The following is a 19,692-nucleotide window of genomic DNA, read 5'->3' as shown; positions in this document are numbered from 1 at the left end:
AAGGATTGTGCAAAGAATCCCTGAAGATAACTGATCTGTGATTTCCTGCCAACCTGGAGGAAATGGGAACTTAAATTAAAATTATGTTGACTTGCAGAAAATAAAAATGTGAGACCACATCTGCACTTGTGTGCTAAGATATATACCTGTTAATCTGTCTTATGTCTCTTTTTTCATTTTATATTAATGTGCACAGTGCTTACCACACTGCTTGGTAGTTACTACATGCTCAATAAATGGACACTGAATGCATGAGTGTTTATTTCAGAGCTCTTCATAATGATGCCAAACTGCGTTTTTAGCAGCTCTCCAGCATGAATTATTTTATAATTCCACCATCAATCAATGAGTTTCTGTTTAAACCGCACTCTCACCGACCTTGAATTGAGCACACTTTCATTAAATTGGTCTTCCTTTGAGTGTCTGTCTTTAATTTCCGGTGAGTTTCTACAGTTTTTCATAAATCTATGGCCTATGTGGCTTTTTTCTCTTGAAAATGATATATTCTGCCTTTTATTCATTTTCTATTGAATTATTTATCTTTTGGGTAGATAGAATTCTACATATTTAAAGGTATATTTTGAAAACTGCTTATTTTGTCATTTGCTCTTTCATTTTTGACATCTATTGACATAATATTTTGGAATTTCACATATTCTTTGTTTGAGCTTTGAATACAGAAACTTACAAAGAAGAAAGAAGCAATCACTTAAAAATTCACCAGCAAAAGTTAAGTGCTTTTATCATTTTGGTAAATATTTTCCTAGTTTTCTTTGGCAAGTTGTTAGGATTTAGCCCAGCAGAGGCTTTAAATGGGTATTATTCAAATCCACCTGTCTTTAAATTTCTGACATTTGTTTTACTTTTCAAAACCTTTTTTATCCCACTATTTTGTATTTAAATTTTCTAGTGAAAATTTTAGTTTTTTTGTCCCATTTTACTTTTTGTTAAAACAGAATATTTTTCAGTGTGGGGTATGATGTCACGTTATTAGTCATTTATTTTTAAATAGTTATGTATGCTATTTGCTGCATAATCTTTTCTTTTGCCCTGTGACTTACAGTTCCAAAATTATATATTCAGTGTTATATTTACTATGGTCTGTTTCTGGATTTCCTTTGTTATGTAAATGCATCTGCTACTGCTATTTTGACTACTGCATCTATAATAAAGTCCAGTATATGCTACCCCATATGATAGTCAGCCTCCCCTCACTCTGTGATCCTCTTTTTAGGAATCACTTTGTTTACCTGTAATTTCTAGATAAACTTGTAACTATTTTTTTAAATTCTTCTAAAAGTAAGTAGATTTTCATTATAATTACATCAATTATTCTACCAATTAATTACAGGAAGTATTGTTATTTTTAGTACTATTCAATCTTCCTATCCAGAAACAGGCTGGTTATCCACAATTATACAAAAGTCCTAAGTTCTTTGAAAATATTATGGTTTCCTTCACATTTCTTATTATGATTAATTATAGGTATTTTATACTTAGAAGTTTAATACTGCAATTGGAAAAAGTCCATTTCTTCATTATATATTTTTATTTATTTATTTTACAAATTTTCCCCTATGAGAAATTATCTCATTTCTCCCATATATTTTGCTCTTGAATCAGCATCAGCTCCTGGAATTCCTTAAAATGTTGTCACTTTCATGGAAATAACTTCCTGCTTTGCTTTTCTCCAGCCTTTTCTCCTGGTAAAAATACAATGAAACCAATAAAGAAATGAACACAAAAAATGAAAAGACATGGAAAATCATACATGTCTTGCAATCTTTAGAGCAAGCTTATCCTTCACCAACCAGCTTTACTATAAACTATGAACGCTGCCACAAGGTTTTGTGTAAATCTTGTGAAGAAAAAGACCCAGGTCTCAGGCAGGATCTGGGAAGGCAGCTTTGATAGTTTCTACTCTTACCCTTGGACACCATGGCATTGGAAAGAAGCGTTTTAGAAAAGGCAAAGGAAGTACAGAAAAGTTTTAGAATCCTCTCCCGGTATTTATCACTTTAAATTCTGTATTCTCAACACTTTCCTTCCCAGTGAAACCCAGATGGTCTGACTATCATAGGCAGCACAACAGGACTCCTTTCCCTGAGATACGCTGTCTTCTGTGGGAGAGGGGACTCTTGTCCTTTCCCTGAGCTCCCTAAGATTCTTCAGTGAACAGGCCACTCCTCAGGTCTTGTGGTGGATAATCTTATATGTCAACTTGGCTAGGCCATAGTGCCCAGATATTTGGTCAAACACTAGTCTAGATGTTCCTGTGAAGGTATTTTTTAGACGTTATTAGTATTTTAATCAGCAGACTGTCAGTAAAGCACGTTACTCTCCATAATGTGAGGGGGGCCTCAGCCAATCATTTGAAGGCCTTAAGGGAAAATGACAGGTCCCACAGAGGAAGAAGGAATTCTGCCTCCAGATTGCTTTTAGACTGGAGAACTCTTTTCTTTCTTCAGCTCTTCCCTTGGTCTCCAGGCTGCTGCCTGCTTGCAGATTTCAGACTTTCCAGCCCCTACAATACCGTGAGCAAATTTCTTAAAATAAATCTGTCTCACTGTATATATACACATCCTATTGGTTCTATTTCTACAGAGAGTCAGAATCAGATTATACAGGCCTACAGGAACCAAAAGTTTCAGAGAGCTTGCCTTCACTCCCTGGGCTAAAGGCTTCCAGGGACAGAGGGATGAGAATCTGATGTTTGATTCTGTGCATATTTGTGAAATATCTTCAGGGCTGTGACAGCCACACTAGGATACTAAATTTTGGCCTCTTTACCACTGAACCTACTGGTGCAGGCTGGGCAGAGTGGATCTGTGTGATCTGGGGAGGCTTGGAGGAATCTGAGGTCACTGTGGGGGTGGGATGAGGTTGTAGCCAAACCAAAGCACGGACCACATGGCAATAGTCTGGGTCTCAACATTTCCCTGGAGATAATGACCCTGAATGGTATTCTGCCCTCCTCATTACAGACCTATAGTGCACAGCAACCCTCAAGGACAGCTCAGAGGTCTACTCACTCATTCTCCACATCCTGGATGGAGTCAGGCAGGGGCTGATTCCTGGTTTCAGGAAGGAGTTGGACAACAAGTGCACTGAGGATGGCACAGACTCCATAGATGATCCAGGGCAGGTGGGAGGAATACACCGTTAGGATCATCAGGAGGGGAGCCACAGCTGACCCAATGTTAGCAGCAATTCCAATGACTCCTAAAACTAGTGCTCTTGGGGTGCAAACAAAAATACAAAAAAATCTGGTGAAAATCCACACATATAATTTATGATTTTTTAGTTTGCTTTGGTTATGGGAGACAGCACATCATTGTGTTTAGACATGGAAATTGATAACAACTCGTTTTGGACATTTCCTCATTTACTAGCAATTATTTTCAAGTTCACATGTGCGTTAAGACAAAATTGGATCATTGAAAAAACACTGTTACCTATAACATTTACCCTTCTTGTAGTTCAGAAGATTACTTGAGAAGAAACATAAAAGTGCAGGGCAAAAAGTCAGCTTTTGATAAAATTTGGCTATAACTTTTGTTATCATTGTAATTTACTTTTGATAACTAACCAGTCTTAGTTTTCTTCCCCCAATACATGTCCATTATCTGGGAAAGGCTTGTTTTGATCCTGACACATCACCCGTGAGCTTTATACCTGACTACAGTGGGGATCAGTTCATTTCCATGGGTAGCAGAACTGGTGATAGCGGCAGAACAAACTCCTACTCCCAAAGTTGCCAAAGCCACACGCAGGGTCTGCATTTCTGGAGAGAGGAAGACCAGTGAGGCTCAGGAAGTGGGAGCTGAAGGAATCAACATCCCTCCAATTACAGCTGAAGAAGATCCTATTGGAGGTGTTTGCAAGGATAACATGTACTGTAGAGTAACTGCACAGAGGCAGAAAATGTGCAATGTCTAATCAGGTCAGAAATGTGACATGTACATATTATGGCTTATCGTGAATAAAAGGATTGAGTTATTTCATCAACTCTCCCTGCATAGCTGAGTTTTTCCAGAAAAGGAGAGGGGGAGTTGAGTCCCACAGGTGCTGTCTTCCATTAATTCTGTTCTGTATCTCCTTTGCCCTTAACATAGAATATAAGACTGTCATGTGGGCAATTACTGAGGGTGTAAGACTCATCCACATCTTTGAGTTTAAAACCTAGGAGCTTACACAATATTGACACAGGGCTAGTCAAGCAGAAGAGAAAAATAAAAGAATAGAATTCCTATGTTAATTGATAAGCTGGATCAAGCTTGATCAATAGGCTAGGCGAGAATAATTTTTCAATAATTAAGTATAAGGACCTATATTAGTAAAAAAATGCCTGGGGGCTGGCCCCGTGGCCAAGTGGTTAAGTTCTCGTGCTCCGCTGCAAGCGGCCCAGTGTTTTGTTGGTTCGAATCCTGGGCGTGGACATGGCACTGCTCATCAAACCACGCTGAGGCAGCGTCCCACATGCCACAACTAGAAGGACCTGCAACAAAGAATATACAGCTATGTACTGGGGGGCTTTGGGGAGAAAAAGGAAAAAATAAAATCTTAAAAAAAAAAATGCCTGACTTTGGAAACCTCTGAAGGGAAGTTTCAGAGAGTCAGTTTTCTATTGCCTGCTTTCCCTCCTCTTCACTAAAAATTTCATTACAAGAGTCACAACACTGGAGTGGGCTCTGTTGTAAGGCAGTAAACTTGCATCATTGCTGATGTTCAAGATGAAGAGTGGAGGCTCCAATCTGGTATCTTGTAACATACATAACTATGTTGGGAGTTAGGAGAAGCAAGATGATCACCTGGGTTACCCTATTCGTGACATATGATCATTAAATTGAGTAAAATAGATTCTGATACAGGCTCTTAGCTGCATAGTACCTAGTTCCCGCTGTCACTTCTTTGCCTGAAGACAAGGAATTTTTGTTTTCTTGAAGTCAAGATGATTCTCCCAAACTAGGGTTTCTGTTATGGAGACTTGATATGAGACATGTGAGTGGATACACAGAGATTAGAGAATAAATTGTCACTGAAGCTGTAATAATAAGCAAGGGCCCAGACAAAGTGACTGTATTGTGTTCTCATATGGCATACAATGTCAAGATCCAGACCCTCAGTGCTTGCTATATAAAGAATGACTTGCCTAACGTAAGTGAGCAATTCTGTCATAGAGAAACTACCAGTAATAGACGACACCAGTTTCCAGATACTTCTTGGATATAATGAATACATCATATATCAGAGCCAACCTTAAGTGACCTTGAGCTCTTTCCCCAGCAACTTAAGTGCAGAATATATACTACACTTTCAGACTGATTTCAGAGAACTTTAGAACTGAATCTGCATTTCCTTCTGGCTTCGAATAGGTGTGACCAGTACAATTCATGAGGAATGGGAGGAACACATCTTTCTTCAACACGTGCTCATTTCTCACCTTCAGGCACAAACGTGGTGGTCAGAATGGAGATTCCCAGCAGGAACAGGAAAAGCATCTGGCTGACTCGACGGCCCAGGTGATTCAGTGCCAAAAGTGCAACATAATTGCTTGGAAGTGTGACTACACCAAAAAGAACCTGGGACAGGAAAACATTTTTCCCCAAGTGCTGGACATGGAGATTCAGGCCAAAATAGGGAATTAAGGTTGTAAATCTATGGTGAACAAGAGGAAAGAAATCAGAAGGTTTAGATTCTCTGTCCTACCAATGATGATATTGAGCCAGGAAACCAGGGATGGATGTAAAGCATAAATGCGTGGTCTGATTTGTAGAATATTTTTGCATTGATTATATTTTCTTATTTTCTGTATTTTTGATACTCTGGCATTTAGGGCCTTGATCCTGGACAGACTGCCTTTCCCAGGGCCAGCTAATTCCTAGAGGTAGCAAATGACTCCCCTGTGAGCCAACCTTACAAGCCACCAATCCAGAGCCCACACTCCCAACTATCTCCTCTATCAAACTCACAACAAGCCAATATTCCGCTTCCCCTAAATCACCCGAGGGCCCTGTAGTGGTCTACTGCAGATCACCACTACAGTCCAGAGTCCACTAAAGTTATTCAGTCTATCCAATCCTAAGCTCACTCAGGTTACCTACCCGCCTCTTACATTCCTTCCAACAAAAATACTGATTAAGGCTCTGGGCCATGCTCTTTCATTTCTTCTCTCTTTTGCCTTCTAACTGACCCTGCTGCCTCTCTGAATGGCCCTGTGTGCTGTTTCATGCCTCCTCTTTCCAGGGATCTGTGGTATAGACTCCTTCATGAAAATCATTCCTGAGTCTGTTAGATGATTAAAACAAATCTTGTGTACATTTTAAACACAATTTCCTTCCCAGGATTTAAACTGATTAAATTTCTTAATGATTTAAAAATTATCATAAAATAACAGTGTGATAAAGGAGCTTATAATGCTGCTTAGTTTTTTGTGGGAGTGGAGAGTGTTTTTGTGGAGGATACATGAGGGGATCTTCTAGGGTCTTAGAATTTTTTCTGTATCCTCATCTGGGTGATGGTTATATATTTACACATGGAAACATTCATTGAGCTGCATATATTTGAGGACTTTACTTTTTATAATAAAATTAAAACAATTAAAATGAAAACAAACAAGTGAAGAAACTTAAAGTCAAAGTCTGTACCATAACTGAAGTTCTCAACCTCATCTCCAGTGATAAGCCTGGTAGAGTGACGTGATAACAAAACTCCTAACTGTATAATTGGTTCTATGTTGGTCTTTTCATAACAATTTCACTACCTCCAGACATAGCAATTATCTTTATTGCTTCCTCTTGTTTTATCTCAAGTCTGTCCCTATAACATGCTATAACTTTGAAATAAGAAATAGAATCCTGTCTCCACTATTTAAAGTTCCTCATGCACTGTGTGAAGCCTACCTCATAAAGGACAGTACACAGATCCTTTTACGCAGGTTGGGTGTGCGGAACAAGTCACACACAGGAGGTTTGTTCTGTGCTGCTTCCAGCTCCTCCTGCGTGGCGGATTTCAAAACCTTCAACAACAACAGCAAACTGTTTAGTTGTCACAAAGTGGTAGACACTGTGAATTCCTAAAAGAGGACAAGATAGATAATTTCCCTTTTTGTCCTTTGGAAAATACAGCCATGGAAGATGTAACAACAGGTGTAAAAGTGGTATGAAAGGTGATTTAGGGAGTTACATGGGCCTAAGGGAAATTATGCAGAGGCAAGGATATTTTAATGTGACATTCAGTTTGGCTGCAGGACATCAAAACAGGTGTGTACATTAGGGATTTAGATCAGGAAGGGGACTAAATGAAGAGTAGCTTGGATTATGGTCCAAAGCTTCATTTATACCGGAAGGGCATGAAAGGTGTTCTCAGCTAGTTGCTCTCAGTAGAAAAACAGCTCTTTTCAGAAAGGAGAATAATTTTCTGAGAGCCTTTATTCTGGTTCTTGGGTCAGTGTCGTTCAGAGAAATCTTGGCATATGTTGTGCCTCTATGCATGAGATGGCTAGAATTACATCTGAAGATGAATTCAGGGGAGATCTTGATGTTGTATGATTTATACCCAGACTTTATAATCTGACATTATACAATGGCTCTGCCACATGCTAGGCATATACTTTGAGGAAGGAAACAGGACATCTCTAAGCCTCAATTTCTTTTTCATTAAAAAGTTGAATAAGAATAAGAAGATGTGGCAAGCTGCCAAATAGGAGAAAATATTTGCAAATCATATGTCTGATAAGAGGTTAATCTCTAAAATATACACAGAACTCATACAACTCAAGAGCAAAAAACCAAACAGATTAAAAATGGACAGAGGATCTGAATAGGAATTTTTCCAAAGAAAACATACAGAGGGACAACAGGTATATGCAAAGGTGCTCAAAATCAGTAGTCACTGGGGAAATGCAGATCAAAGCCACAATGAGATGTTACTTCACATATGTTACAATGGCTATCCTCAAAAAGACAAGAAATAACGAGTGTTGATGAAGATGCAGAGAAAAGGGAACCCCTGTGCGCTGTTGGGGGGAAGGTAAATTAGTGCAGCCACTATGGAAAACAGTATGGAAGTTCCCCCCAAAATTAAAAATAAAACTACTATGTGGTCCAGCAATTCCACTTCAGGGTATTTATCTGAAGAAAAGGGAAACATGAACTTCAAAAGGCATACGTATCCCCATGTTCATCACAGCGTTATTTACAACAGCCAAGATATGGAAACAACCTGTGCTCATCTATGGATGAATGGATAAAGAAAATGTGAGATATAAATATGCAATGAAATATTATTCAGCCCTAAAAGAGAAATCTTGCCATTTAAGATAACATGGATGGAACTTGAGGACATTATACTGAGTGAAATAAGTCAGACAGAGACAGACAAATACTGTATGATCTCACTTACATTTGGAATCTAAAAAAACAAAACAAAACCAAGCTCATAGACACAGAGAATAGATTGGTGGTCACCAGATGTGGGGGATGAAGGGATAGGCAAAATGGGCGAAGGGGATCAAAGGGTATAAACTTTCAGTTATAAAATATATAAGTCATGGGGATGCAGTGTACAGCATGGTGACTATAGTTCATAATACTGAATTGCATATTTGAAAGTTGCTAAGAGAGTAGATATAAAAAGTTCTCATCATAAGAAAAATAAATTGTATAACTATTTATGGTGACAGATGCTAACTAGATTTATTGTGGTCATCGTTTTACAATATATACAAATATTGATTATGTTGTATACCTGAAACTAATATAATGTTATATATCAATTATACCTCAAATGAAAAAGAAGTAAATGTAAAAAAAATCAAGATCATGAGAAGAAATAGTAGAAGAAATAATACCTCTCTCACAAGGATTTCCGAGGCATACATGAGGTCACAAATGTGCATATGGAATTATATCTAGCACGGCTCAGTCATTTACTGACTTATTAATTATTCAAATAATATTAGCTCCATTCTCATCCTATCTTTGCACATGAAACAATGCCATGTAGCTCATTAGAGAAAATGTCAGCATGAAGGGAATTTAGAGAAATGAAAGTCTACCCTTCCCAGAGATCTGGAGTAATCAACATATTTGTGTTAATATAAAGTGGAGCAGCTTTACATTAGAAGAATTGTCTGAAGCAGGTGTGTTTGCCAATCCATCAGATGGAGGTTCAAACAAAACTAAGACCACAAATTTCTGCATTATCTTTACAGAATTAAAAAAAAAATCAAATGAAGGCATATTAGCTACCCATTCATGAAGAAAATCTCTTCCGTAAACCACATTTTGACTGCTACTCTTGCCATGCTCTCTTTCTTCCACCTGGCAGTAAGGTGATTGCCAGTTGCCATTCACCTTGATTATGCATTGTGGTTTTTCCCTGCTTTCAGTGTCACTTGCTCTTGTATCTGCCTGACCCTTGTAAATATTTAAGCTTTCCTTCTCTGGATTGGGCCAATCTGGTAGGTCAAACACTAGGAGAAGATAGATAGATAGAACCAAAGATAATTGGAACCAAAGATAATTCCGGAGAAGTTAGTTGGTCCAAAAGAATTTTATATAATTTAGGCGTATATTGACACAATATTGAAGTGCCATAGAGCTCCACCTAAATTTCAATGTCCACTTCCGTTCTTTTTTTTTTAAGGCACAAGCCAGTGCTCTCCCCATCATATCAGGAACACTCAGTGCCATTGTCTGTGTAATGCTTCATCTCTGGGGAAACCTGATTCCTTCCAGCCATCTTCAGTGGGATCTGAAATCTCTGGAGCATTATCTGAAATCTTCTAAAGGACCTCTGCTTTTTCTGGGACTATAATATCTGTCATCAGATGTGCCATTATACATGTTTCCAGAAGTGTTTTATTCCTTCTTTTTGAGTGGCCAACTTCTAATCCTCTCCTTTATCAATAAAAGAAGGATAAATTTTTTTCCTTAACTCCGTTAGCATTCTTTACATTCTGTTATCACTGTAAACCTTTGAACTTAAAAATGTCTATGAATTTCTCTCTCTCACATTAATGTGAAAGCTCTTTGAAGGCTGGGACTAGGACTGATTCTGATATTCATGATCTGGCATCATGCCTGGCACAACATAATTTTTCAATAAATAGTTTATATATGTGCATGACATGAAGAATGATTTAACTAATCATGCACAGCAATATTTGCCTTCCATACCTGGAATGGAAAAGAAGAAAAAGGAAGACTTCTCTGAGGCATTCCCACTCAGCCATGTTCTTGGAACTTGTAATAAGGAGAATACAAACTCCACACAATGTGGATTTGGACTGTTGTGATCACTGCCATATTTCCAGGGACAGAACAAAAATGGCCACAGGTAGGCACTTACTTATATACCATGAAAGAAAGTGAATGAAAAACTAGAACTTCTTTATGCTCTATTCTGCATGGTCACTAGTCCTTCTGCTGGTGTTATGGCCATCAGAACATTAACTGGAAGGGAATGGATTAGTTTTTATCACTTTCTCTTACACAGGGTGAGACCAATATACAAGCTTCTTTTAAATAATTATTTTCAATTACTTAATTTTTGAGGTAACTTTGGTGTATAACATTATGTAAATTTTAGGTGTATATCACTATATTTCGACTTCTCTGTAGACTACACCACATTCACTACCCAAGTCTAATTGCCATCCATCACCATACCCTTGTGCCCTTTTACTCTTTTTGCCCGCCTCCCTTCCCCCTTTCCCTCTGGTAACCACCAATCTGTCCTCTGTGTCTATGTGTTTGTTGTTGTTGTTGTTTTATCTTCCAGTGAAATCATATGGTATTTGGCTTTCTCTGTCTGACTTATTTTGCTTAGCATAATGCCCTCAAAGTCCATCTATGTTGTTGTAAATTGCAATATTTCTTTTTTTATGGCTGAGTAGTCCTCCATAATATTCATATATGCAACCTCTTTATATATTTATATATGCGTATATTTATATATGCAACCATTCTTCCCTTGATGGGCACTTAGATTGTTTCCAAGTCTTGGCTATTATGAACAATGCTGCAATGAACATGGGGATGCATATATCTTTTCCAATTAGTGTTTTCATGTTCTTTGGATAAATACCCAGAAGTGGAATAATTGGATCATATGGTAGTTCTATTCTTGGTTTTTTGAGAAATCTCCATACTGTTTTCCATAGTGGCTGCACCAATTTGCATTCCTACCAGCAGTATATGAGAGTTCCCTTTTCTCCACATCCTGACCAACACTTGTTCTTTTTGTCTTTTTAATAATAGCCATTATGACTGGTGTGAGGTGATATCTCAATGTGGTTTTGATTTGCATTTCCCTAATAACTAGTGGTATTGTACATCTTTTCCTGTGCCTCAAGGTCATCTGTATATCTTATTTGGAAAAATGTCTGTTCAGATCCTCTGTCCATTTTTAAATGGTTTGTTTGTTTTTCTGTTGGCGAGTTGTATCAGTCTTTATATATTTTGGATATTAACCCCTTAACAGATATATGATTTGTGAATATCTTCTCCCAATTGTTAGGTTGTCTTTTGTTTTTGTTGATGATTTTCTTTGCTGTGCAGAAGCTTTTTAGATGGATGTAGTCACACTTGTTCATTTTTTCTTTTATTTCCCTTGCCTGAGGAGATATGATATTCAAAGAGATAGTGCTAAAACTGATGTCAAAGAGCGTACCAGCTATATTTTCTTTTATGAGTTTTATGGTTTCAGGCCTTACATTCAAGTCTTTAATCCATTTTGAGTTAATTTTTATGTATCGTGTAAGATAATGGTCTACTTTCATTCTTTTGCATGTGGCTTTCCAGTTTTCCAAACACCTTTCATTGAATAGACTTTCTTTCTCCATTGTAAGTTCTTGGCCCCTTTGTAAAAAATTAGCTATCCATAGATGTGTGGGTTTATTTCTGGCCTCTCAGTTCTGTTCCATGGATCTTTGTGTGTGTGTTTATCTGCCAGGACCAGGCTGTTTTGATTACTACAGCTTTGTAGTACATTTTGAAATCAGGATGTGTGATACCTCCCTCTTTGTTCTTTCTTCTTAGGGTTGCCTTGGCTATTTATTTGGGATAATTTGTTCCATGTAAATTTTCAAATTTTTGTTCCATTTCCATGAAAAATCTTGTTGGAACTTTGAATCTGTTGATTGCTTTAGGAAGAATGGATATTTTAAGTGTGTTAATTCTTCCAATCTATGAGCATGGAATACCTTTCCATTTCTTCACGTGTTCTTCAATTTCTTTCAACAATGTTTTATATGTTTCAGGATACAGGTCTCTCACCTCCTTCGTTAAATTTATTCCTAGGTATATTACTCTTTTTGTTGTGATTGTAAATGGAATTGTATTCTTGATTTCTCTTTCTGCTATTTATTGCTAGTGTATAAAAACACAACTGATTTTAATATGTTGATTTTGTACCCTGCAACGCGTTTTTGTTATTTCTAAAGGTTGTTTTTGTTGATTCTTTACAGTTTTCTATAATATAAAATATGTGATATGTTGTGACACTGTCATTTTATTCTCATTTCATTCAGAGTTTTTATCATAAATAGATGCTAGATCTCGTTGAATGCTTCCTCTGCATCTATTGAGATGATCACGTGTTTTTTTATCCTTCCTTTTGTTAATATGGTAAATCATGTTCGATTTGTAGATGTTGAACGATCATTGCATCCCTGGAATAAATCCCGCTTGATCATAGCGTATGATCCTTTTAAGGTATTGTTGTTTTCAATTTGCTAGTATTTTGTTGGTGATTTTTGCATCTATGTTCATCAGTGATATTGGCCCGTAATTTTTCTTTTTTGGTTTGGTCTTTGTCTGATTTTGGTGTCAGGGTAATGTTGGCCTCATAGATTGAGTTAGGAAGCATCTCCTCCTCTTCAATGTTTTGGAAGAGTGAGAGGGATAAGTATTAAATCTTCTTTGAATATTTTGTATAATTTACTGGGTAAGCCACCTGGTCCTGGACTTTTCTGGGGAGAGGTTTTCGATTACTGTTTCAATCTCCTTACTAGTGATCTATCTGTTTAGATTCTCTATTCTTTCTGATTCAGTTTTGGAAGGTTGTATAATTCTAAGAATTTATCCATTTCTTCTAGATTATCCAATTTTTGATGTAAAGGTTTTCATAGATTTATCTTATAATTCTTTTTATTTCCTTGTATCTGTTGCAATTTCTCCTCTTTCTTTTCTGATTTCACTTATTTGAGCCTTCTTCTTTTCTTTTGGTGAGTCTACAATCTTTATAATTGTTAATACTCAGTGCTTTCTGCCCCCAGTGAGTAAAATATGTGTCCAGTACTTTCATCAACAGCATGTCTTTTCCTACTGTACACCCAAACAATGTTGACACTCACTGAGAACCAGGACAGTGAGGTCAGAAAACCCATAACCACTCCTGAGATCCTATTCTCCATTCCTCTTATGGATACTGACTAATCTAGATGTAGGTCACATCTTCCCTACATCCCATATCCAGCTCCCATCCTCCTCACCTCCAGAGTTAGGGTGTCTGCAACATTCTTCCTTCCATTTCTGTGTGCTGCTTTTCTAAGTTTCTTTAAGGCCTCCTCAGCTTTGTTGGTGATAATAAGCCACCGAGCAGACTCTGCCAGCCACCTTATCAAAGAAAAGAACAAAAGTGCTGTTAATTCTCGCCCACTTTTCACATAACATTGGTCCAGAGATATGAAGGAGTCTGGAATATACCACCCAAAATATGCTGCTTTGACATATTGATAATTTTGAGCTGAAGGCACTTGAGAAATTGCAGATGCAGGAAGATCTCTCTGAAGTCTCCCTTTCTACCTATGAGTAGGTCATAAAATTTCCCTTATTAAAGATGCCCATCCAGTGCCAGGAAGAGAAGAACATTCTTATCACCGGAGACCGAGAGTTGACACTGAAATGGACTTTTATAAAGAAACTTAGTAAAATAACTCTTCTTTTCTCTTAGTTTCCCCATATATTTCCTAGTAATTGTCCCACAAAATAATGCCCCATGGCCAAGCCACTTTGTCTTGTAACATCTCCAAGGTTATTTTTGTGTGTAAAAATGTATGTATGCCTTTGGGCCTCATGGCTTTTTGAGTCTTCATTTTCCCTCTGAAGACTCATGTGTACATGTAAAAACAGTAAATAACTTTGTATGTGTTTCTGCTATTAATCTGTCTTATGTCAGTTTAATTCTTCAGCCATCCACAGAACCTAAGAGGGTAGGAGGAAGTTTTTCCTCTCCTGCAGATGCCTTTCCCATCCTATCTAATAAGTACCACAGTTCGTTTATACCAGAAAATAAATTTACCTTCTCTTGTACCATAACTATGAAAACAGAAGGATGGCACCTTCATGCAGCACACTTCGTCTGCTGGGAACACAGGAGTGGAGTCATGTCGACTCCCCTCTTATTCAGGAGAAGTGCCAATTTTGTAAACTAAAAATTCCCTGTGCCTAGTTAAATTTGTATTCAAATAAACAGTGAATCACTCTTTAGTATAACTATGTCCCATGCAATATTTATGCAATATTTGGGACATACTTATGCTAAAATACTATTTGTTGTTTATCTAAAATTTGAATTCAATGAGACATTCTGTATTTTATCCACTTAGCACATAAAAATACAGAACTCTTAGATAAATAGAAATTTCACACAAATCGTGAATAATTTTTAGTGTAACTATATGCCATATAACATTTGGGATGTTATTATACAAAAACACTTGTTTATCTGAAATTCAAATTTAGTTTAATGTCCACAATGTTATCTGGCAACCCTGATTGCTCAGCTTCTGGAATTACACAGATTAGTAGAGCACAAGCTCAAGTATTGACCAAGGACCAAAAAAATTCATGTGTCCTGATTGCATGCATCTTTCATTCCAGGATCCTCTAAAACCGAGAGAGAGCTTATACCCTGAAGACAGAACGATGACAAATACGGGCACAGAAAACACCAGCTGGAGGGTGCGCCAGTCTCCAATGGCATAAGCCAGACTTCCTAGTATTATCTGCCCAACACTATAGGAACAAACCGCCAGTGTCGTTCCCAAGGCTTGGAATTGGGGTAACGTCCATTCTAAAACTGAAAGAAAACACAAACAAGATTTTGACTTTAAACAAAGGTGGAATGTCTGCTTCAAAATTAAGGCATGGCAAATGTACAAGATCAAAAATGTTGACTTACTGAGCATATTACTATTTAACAGGATGGTCATGACAGAAAGGCCAGCCAAGAAGCGTAGTGTGCAGTAAACGAAGAAGGTAGGAGCAAAGGCTACACAGGTGCCAGCAACGGCTAACTGGAACAAACACCATCTGAGTATCAACTTCCTCCCAAACCTGAGAAATGGGTATGAGTTAGAGAACGAGAACAACCTATTGTGAAAAGAAGTGTGTAAAAAGAAGCACCTTTTGAAATTTAGAGAATGTTTTCGCAAGTGAAACTTTGCACTTCAAACCTTAAAGAATAAACAGATAATCAACAATAGATCTTCTCAGACGCAACCCTCCCTGTTTGTAAAGAGATACTGAGTACAAAACCCGTCCTATCTAACCTGTTACCAGTAGACCTTTGACACCAATTGAAACAAAATAAGATGGGCTGCGATACTGGAAATTTTAGTACATCATAAATATTCCTTGTACTAACACATGCATTTAGCATGGTAGAAAGTCTGATAGTGTCTAGAATGCAGTGGATTTTAACTTCTACTTGGGACTCTGGGGTTCCTGCAGGCTAAGGCTAAAGTGATGTGAAATGTCTCCTTCTGTTATTGATTTGTAGTTTCATACCATTCTGTTCAGAACAGATCTTTGATATGATTTCAATCTTCTTAAATTTTCTAAGAGTTTTTTTGTCACCTAGCATATGATCTATGCTGGAGAATATTCCATGTGCACCCGAGAAAAATGTGTATTACTATTATCCCTATGTTGCCTTTCCTAATTGATTTGGATACTTCTCACAGAATTTCTTCACTTTTAAAAAATCTTAGTCCTCTCTCCTCTTCTGCCTGAATCATTTCTAGATTTTTATCTTTGAGCTCACTAATTCTCCCTTCCACATGGTCTGCTCTATTTCCAATGCTTTTAAGTTTATTTTTCACTTCATTAATTGTGTTCTTCATCTCCAGATTTTTTTTTCTTAGAGATTCAATCTCTTTGGTGAAGTACTCCTTTTGTTAATTAGTTTTATTCATGAGACCTTTGAACTGTCTTTTTGAGTTTTCTTGTACTCGTTGGATTTCTTCATGACCGCTGTTTTGAATTCTCCATCAGTTAGATTGCAATCTTCTTTGACTTCAAGTTGGGTTTCTGGAGAGTTGTCATTTTCTTTCTGTTCTACCATGTTGCTGCTGCAATTATTCACAGTGCTTGATGAGTTGATCCTCTGCCAGTGCGTTTGTGGTAGTACACATCTTTCTTACTTGGGTAAGGCTTTGGTTACTTTGATTCTGATATGCTTCTGGTTGTATTTGAGATTCTGCACTTTCCACCCTCCTCTGCTTATGCAGCAGGCATGGTCAGTGGCCCCCTTGTTCTGCTTATGCCTTGTTGCTTACAATGTGGCTTCAGTATCGGGTTTTGCCTCCTGGGTCACCAGGCTGTGAGCACCTCACTGCTTCTGAGATCTTCTGGGCCTTATATTCACCCACTGGCTTTATTTGGGTTATCCATGGGCTCAGGTGCTGCTTTCCCATGCACCACCTGGGCTGCTGCTTCTCTTGGGTTGTCTGGTTGTGCTGACAGCGCCGCTTCTGGGGGCTGTGTTAATAGGTGTTGTAACCACTGCCAGGGACCCAGGGTCTTGTATGCATCACCTGCTGCTGGTAGGGCTGCTGTCAATGGTGACACAGCTGGGGGTTGAGTCACAGGTTCTGCTGTAGTTTGTGAAGCCTCATGTCACAAGTGCTACCTGCTACTGCTGTGAGAGTGGGGGGGCGGGGCCTCAGCTATGAGTGCTGCTGCTGCTCCTACAGACTCTGCCTCCAGTGCTGGTGTGCTTTCTGAAACCTCAGATCAAGACAACACGACCTCTGCTAAGGGTTTCCACCTTTTGGTTTGCCACCTCTGGGGAAGAGGGAGGGAGCTGAGCCATCAGCACTGCTGTGCTTCCTGAAGCCTCAGATGGTGGGCACCCCCTGCCACTACTAAGGGAGGGCAAAGGGTAAGCCATGTATGCTGTTGCTGCTCCTGCAACTTCTGGTCTTTGGTGCTATTGCCATTGTTGAACCTCAAGTCAGAGCACTACTGCCACTGCCAGGGTTCTCTGCATTTTGGATCACCCTCGCCACTGGAGAGGGAGGAGCTGATCCCCTAGTTCCTCTGCCTCCTGAAGGTCCAGACCACCCACCTTCAGACATACAGATGCATGGATCTCTCAGACATTCTGATGTGCTCTGTGGGGAGTCCTTTGTTGGCCAGTGGATGTCCTACTGCTTACAGCTTAGAGGGGAGAGACAAAGGGAAGAACTCACACTGCCATGAGGCTGATATCACTCCTCTAGTTTTCTTTTCTTGTAGTGTCCTTTTCTGCCTTTGGTATCGGGGTAGTGCTGGCCTCATAAAATGACTTTGGAAATGCTCCTTCCTCTTTGGTTTTTTGGAAGAGTTTGAAAAGGATTGGTCTTAATTATTCTTTAAATGTTTGGTAAAATTCAGCAGAGAAGCCGTATGCTTCTGGACTTTTTTTTGCTCAGAGTATATTGATTGCTGGATTCAGTCTCCTTACTAGTAATTGATCTGTTCATATTTTCTACTTCTTCCTGATTCAGACTGGGTAGGTTGTTTGTGTCACGGAATTTTTCCATTTCATCTTGTGTGTCCAGTTTGTTGGCATACAGCTGTTTAGAGTGGCGTCTTGTATTTTTGTGGTATCACTTGTAATATTACCTCTTCCATTTAAAATTTTGTTGGTTTGGGCCCTCTCACTTTTTCCTTGGTTACTCTAGCTAAAAGTCTGTCAATTTTGTTTATCTTTTCAATGAACCAATGTTTAGTTTTGTTGATCCTTTTTTATTGTTTTCCTGTTCTCTATTTCACTTATTATTTCCTTCCTTCTGCTAAGTTTGGGCTTATTATTTTTTTTCTTTTTCTAGTTCCTTGAAGCATTGACTTAGGCTTTTTATTTGATATCTTTCTTGTTTCTTAATATAGACATTTACTACTATGAACTTCTCTTTTAGGAATGCTTTTGTTGAATCCCACAAATTTTATTATGTTGTATTTCCATTTTCATTTCTCTCCAGATACATTTTTTTTTATCTCCCCTTTAATTTCTTCTTCGATCCATTTGTTGTTCAGGAGAGTATTGCTTAATTATAGGAGAGTTGTACTCTCCTGTTGTTTAGGAGCTGTTGTTCAGGAGATTATTGTGAGTTTTCAAGTGTTTCTCCTGTTATTGATTTCTAGTCTCATACTATTTCGGTCAGCGAAGATGACTGCAATCTTCTTAAATTTGTTAAGACTTGTTTTGTGGCCTAACATAGGTTCTATCCTAGAAAATGTCCCATGTACACTTGAGAAGAATGTGTGCTCTGCTGTTGTTGAATTCATATTCTGTACACATCTGTTAGGTCCATTTGGTCCTTATTGTTGTTCAAATTCTTTATGTTCTTATGGCTTGTCTATTTGTTTCGTTATTAATTTTTGTATGATCTGGCTAGATTCTCACCATTCCTTCTCTTTTTTTCTGGACACAGATGAAGACTGTACTTTCCAGTCTTATAATTAAGTAAGGTCCAGGTATCTTTGGGTTGACCATGGGCTGTGGACAGTAGTGATACAGGCCATGTCCAGGCCAGTCCATACAAGATCTATTTTGAATCTATGCATTCCATTTGACAACATGGCTGGAAACAAAGAACTCATTGATGAAAAAGTCATATAATGGAAGGAGTTGTTTCCTGACTCATTGCCTAGAGGATGGGGGTCTGGATGGCTCTTTGACTGACACCGAATTATGACATCAGTGAGAATCATTCTTTTTCTCAAGTAATCAATTATGATTCTGGATTTTTTTTTCCTGCAACCAGTTACCTTGATTAATACAATAATGCTGTGATTATAATGATTTGTGTGAGAAGGTTTGTGTGTATTTCTTTTTGTATATGTTACCAAATTTATTTGAAAAGAAAGAAAATGTGATATATATCTGCAAATATGTCAAAAGAGGTTATACAATTACACATATACATATCACACATATCCCAATTTTACTTAAAATGTGTATTTGTAATTTATGTAAATATAACAAAATGATCTTACTGTTGGCTCCCACTTGGGTGGATTTATTCCCAACCACTCTATTTTAAAAATTTTCAAATATGAAAGATAGCTTAAGTGAATATTATAGTGAAGGCTGGTATAAACCTCAACTGGATTCACCCCTAGATATCATTTTGCTGCATTGGCTGTATTTCTTTGTATGGATGCAAACACATCACACACTCTTTCTGTGTTGTTTTTTTTTGTTGTTGTTAAATCATTTGAAAGGCAGTTACAAATCACATGACACATCTCTCCCAAAGTCGTAAACATGGTTTATTAAGAGTGAGGATAGTTTTCAATATTTTTACAATTCCGTTAGCATAAGTAAGAATGCTAACAATGATTCCTTAATATCAGCTGCTAGACCATATTCAAATTGCCACAAAATCCAAAAAAATCTCTTTCTAGCTGTTATTTT

General features: G+C 37.9%; 2 protein-coding genes across 5 annotated transcripts in view; one reads left to right on the top strand and one right to left on the bottom strand.

The window, feature by feature from the left end:
• Window positions 1–6,559, top strand: part of PLAAT5 (phospholipase A and acyltransferase 5) — a 59,944-nt gene extending 53,385 nt beyond the window's left edge. Inside the window, exon 6 of one of the 2 annotated variants that reach the window (XM_070565371.1) lies at window positions 5,376–6,559. In XM_070565371.1, coding sequence (XP_070421472.1) covers window positions 5,376–5,381 — 6 coding nt within the window. In that variant the 3' untranslated portion in view covers window positions 5,382–6,559. The remainder of the gene's footprint in view (window positions 1–5,375) is intronic. The other variant, XM_070565370.1, reaches the window with a different exon arrangement.
• Window positions 1,531–19,692, bottom strand: part of LOC103566113 (organic anion transporter 7-like) — a 36,802-nt gene continuing 18,640 nt past the window's right edge. The window contains exons 3-10 of one of the 3 annotated variants that reach the window (XR_011524140.1): window positions 15,190–15,344; window positions 14,919–15,087; window positions 13,499–13,622; window positions 6,903–7,075; window positions 5,444–5,658; window positions 3,676–3,784; window positions 3,033–3,236; window positions 1,531–1,703 (exon numbers count right to left, since the gene is read on the bottom strand). Coding sequence is in view for 2 of the 3 variants with exons in the window: in XM_070565366.1 (XP_070421467.1) it covers window positions 1,643–1,703; window positions 3,033–3,236; window positions 3,676–3,784; window positions 5,444–5,658; window positions 6,903–7,018; window positions 13,499–13,622; window positions 14,919–15,087; window positions 15,190–15,344 (1,153 nt within the window). In the remaining variant the exon portion in view is untranslated. The remainder of the gene's footprint in view (window positions 1,704–3,032; window positions 3,237–3,675; window positions 3,785–5,443; window positions 5,659–6,902; window positions 7,076–13,498; window positions 13,623–14,918; window positions 15,088–15,189; window positions 15,345–19,692) is intronic. The other 2 variants (XM_070565366.1, XM_070565367.1) reach the window with 2 other exon arrangements.

The sequence above is a fragment of the Equus przewalskii genome, chromosome 11 (assembly GCF_037783145.1).
Source record: "Equus przewalskii isolate Varuska chromosome 11, EquPr2, whole genome shotgun sequence".
In the NCBI taxonomy this organism is placed as follows: Eukaryota; Metazoa; Chordata; class Mammalia; order Perissodactyla; family Equidae; genus Equus; species Equus przewalskii.
The sequence above is the reverse complement of the archived record's forward strand: the minus strand, read 5'-3'. Positions and strand labels throughout refer to the sequence as shown.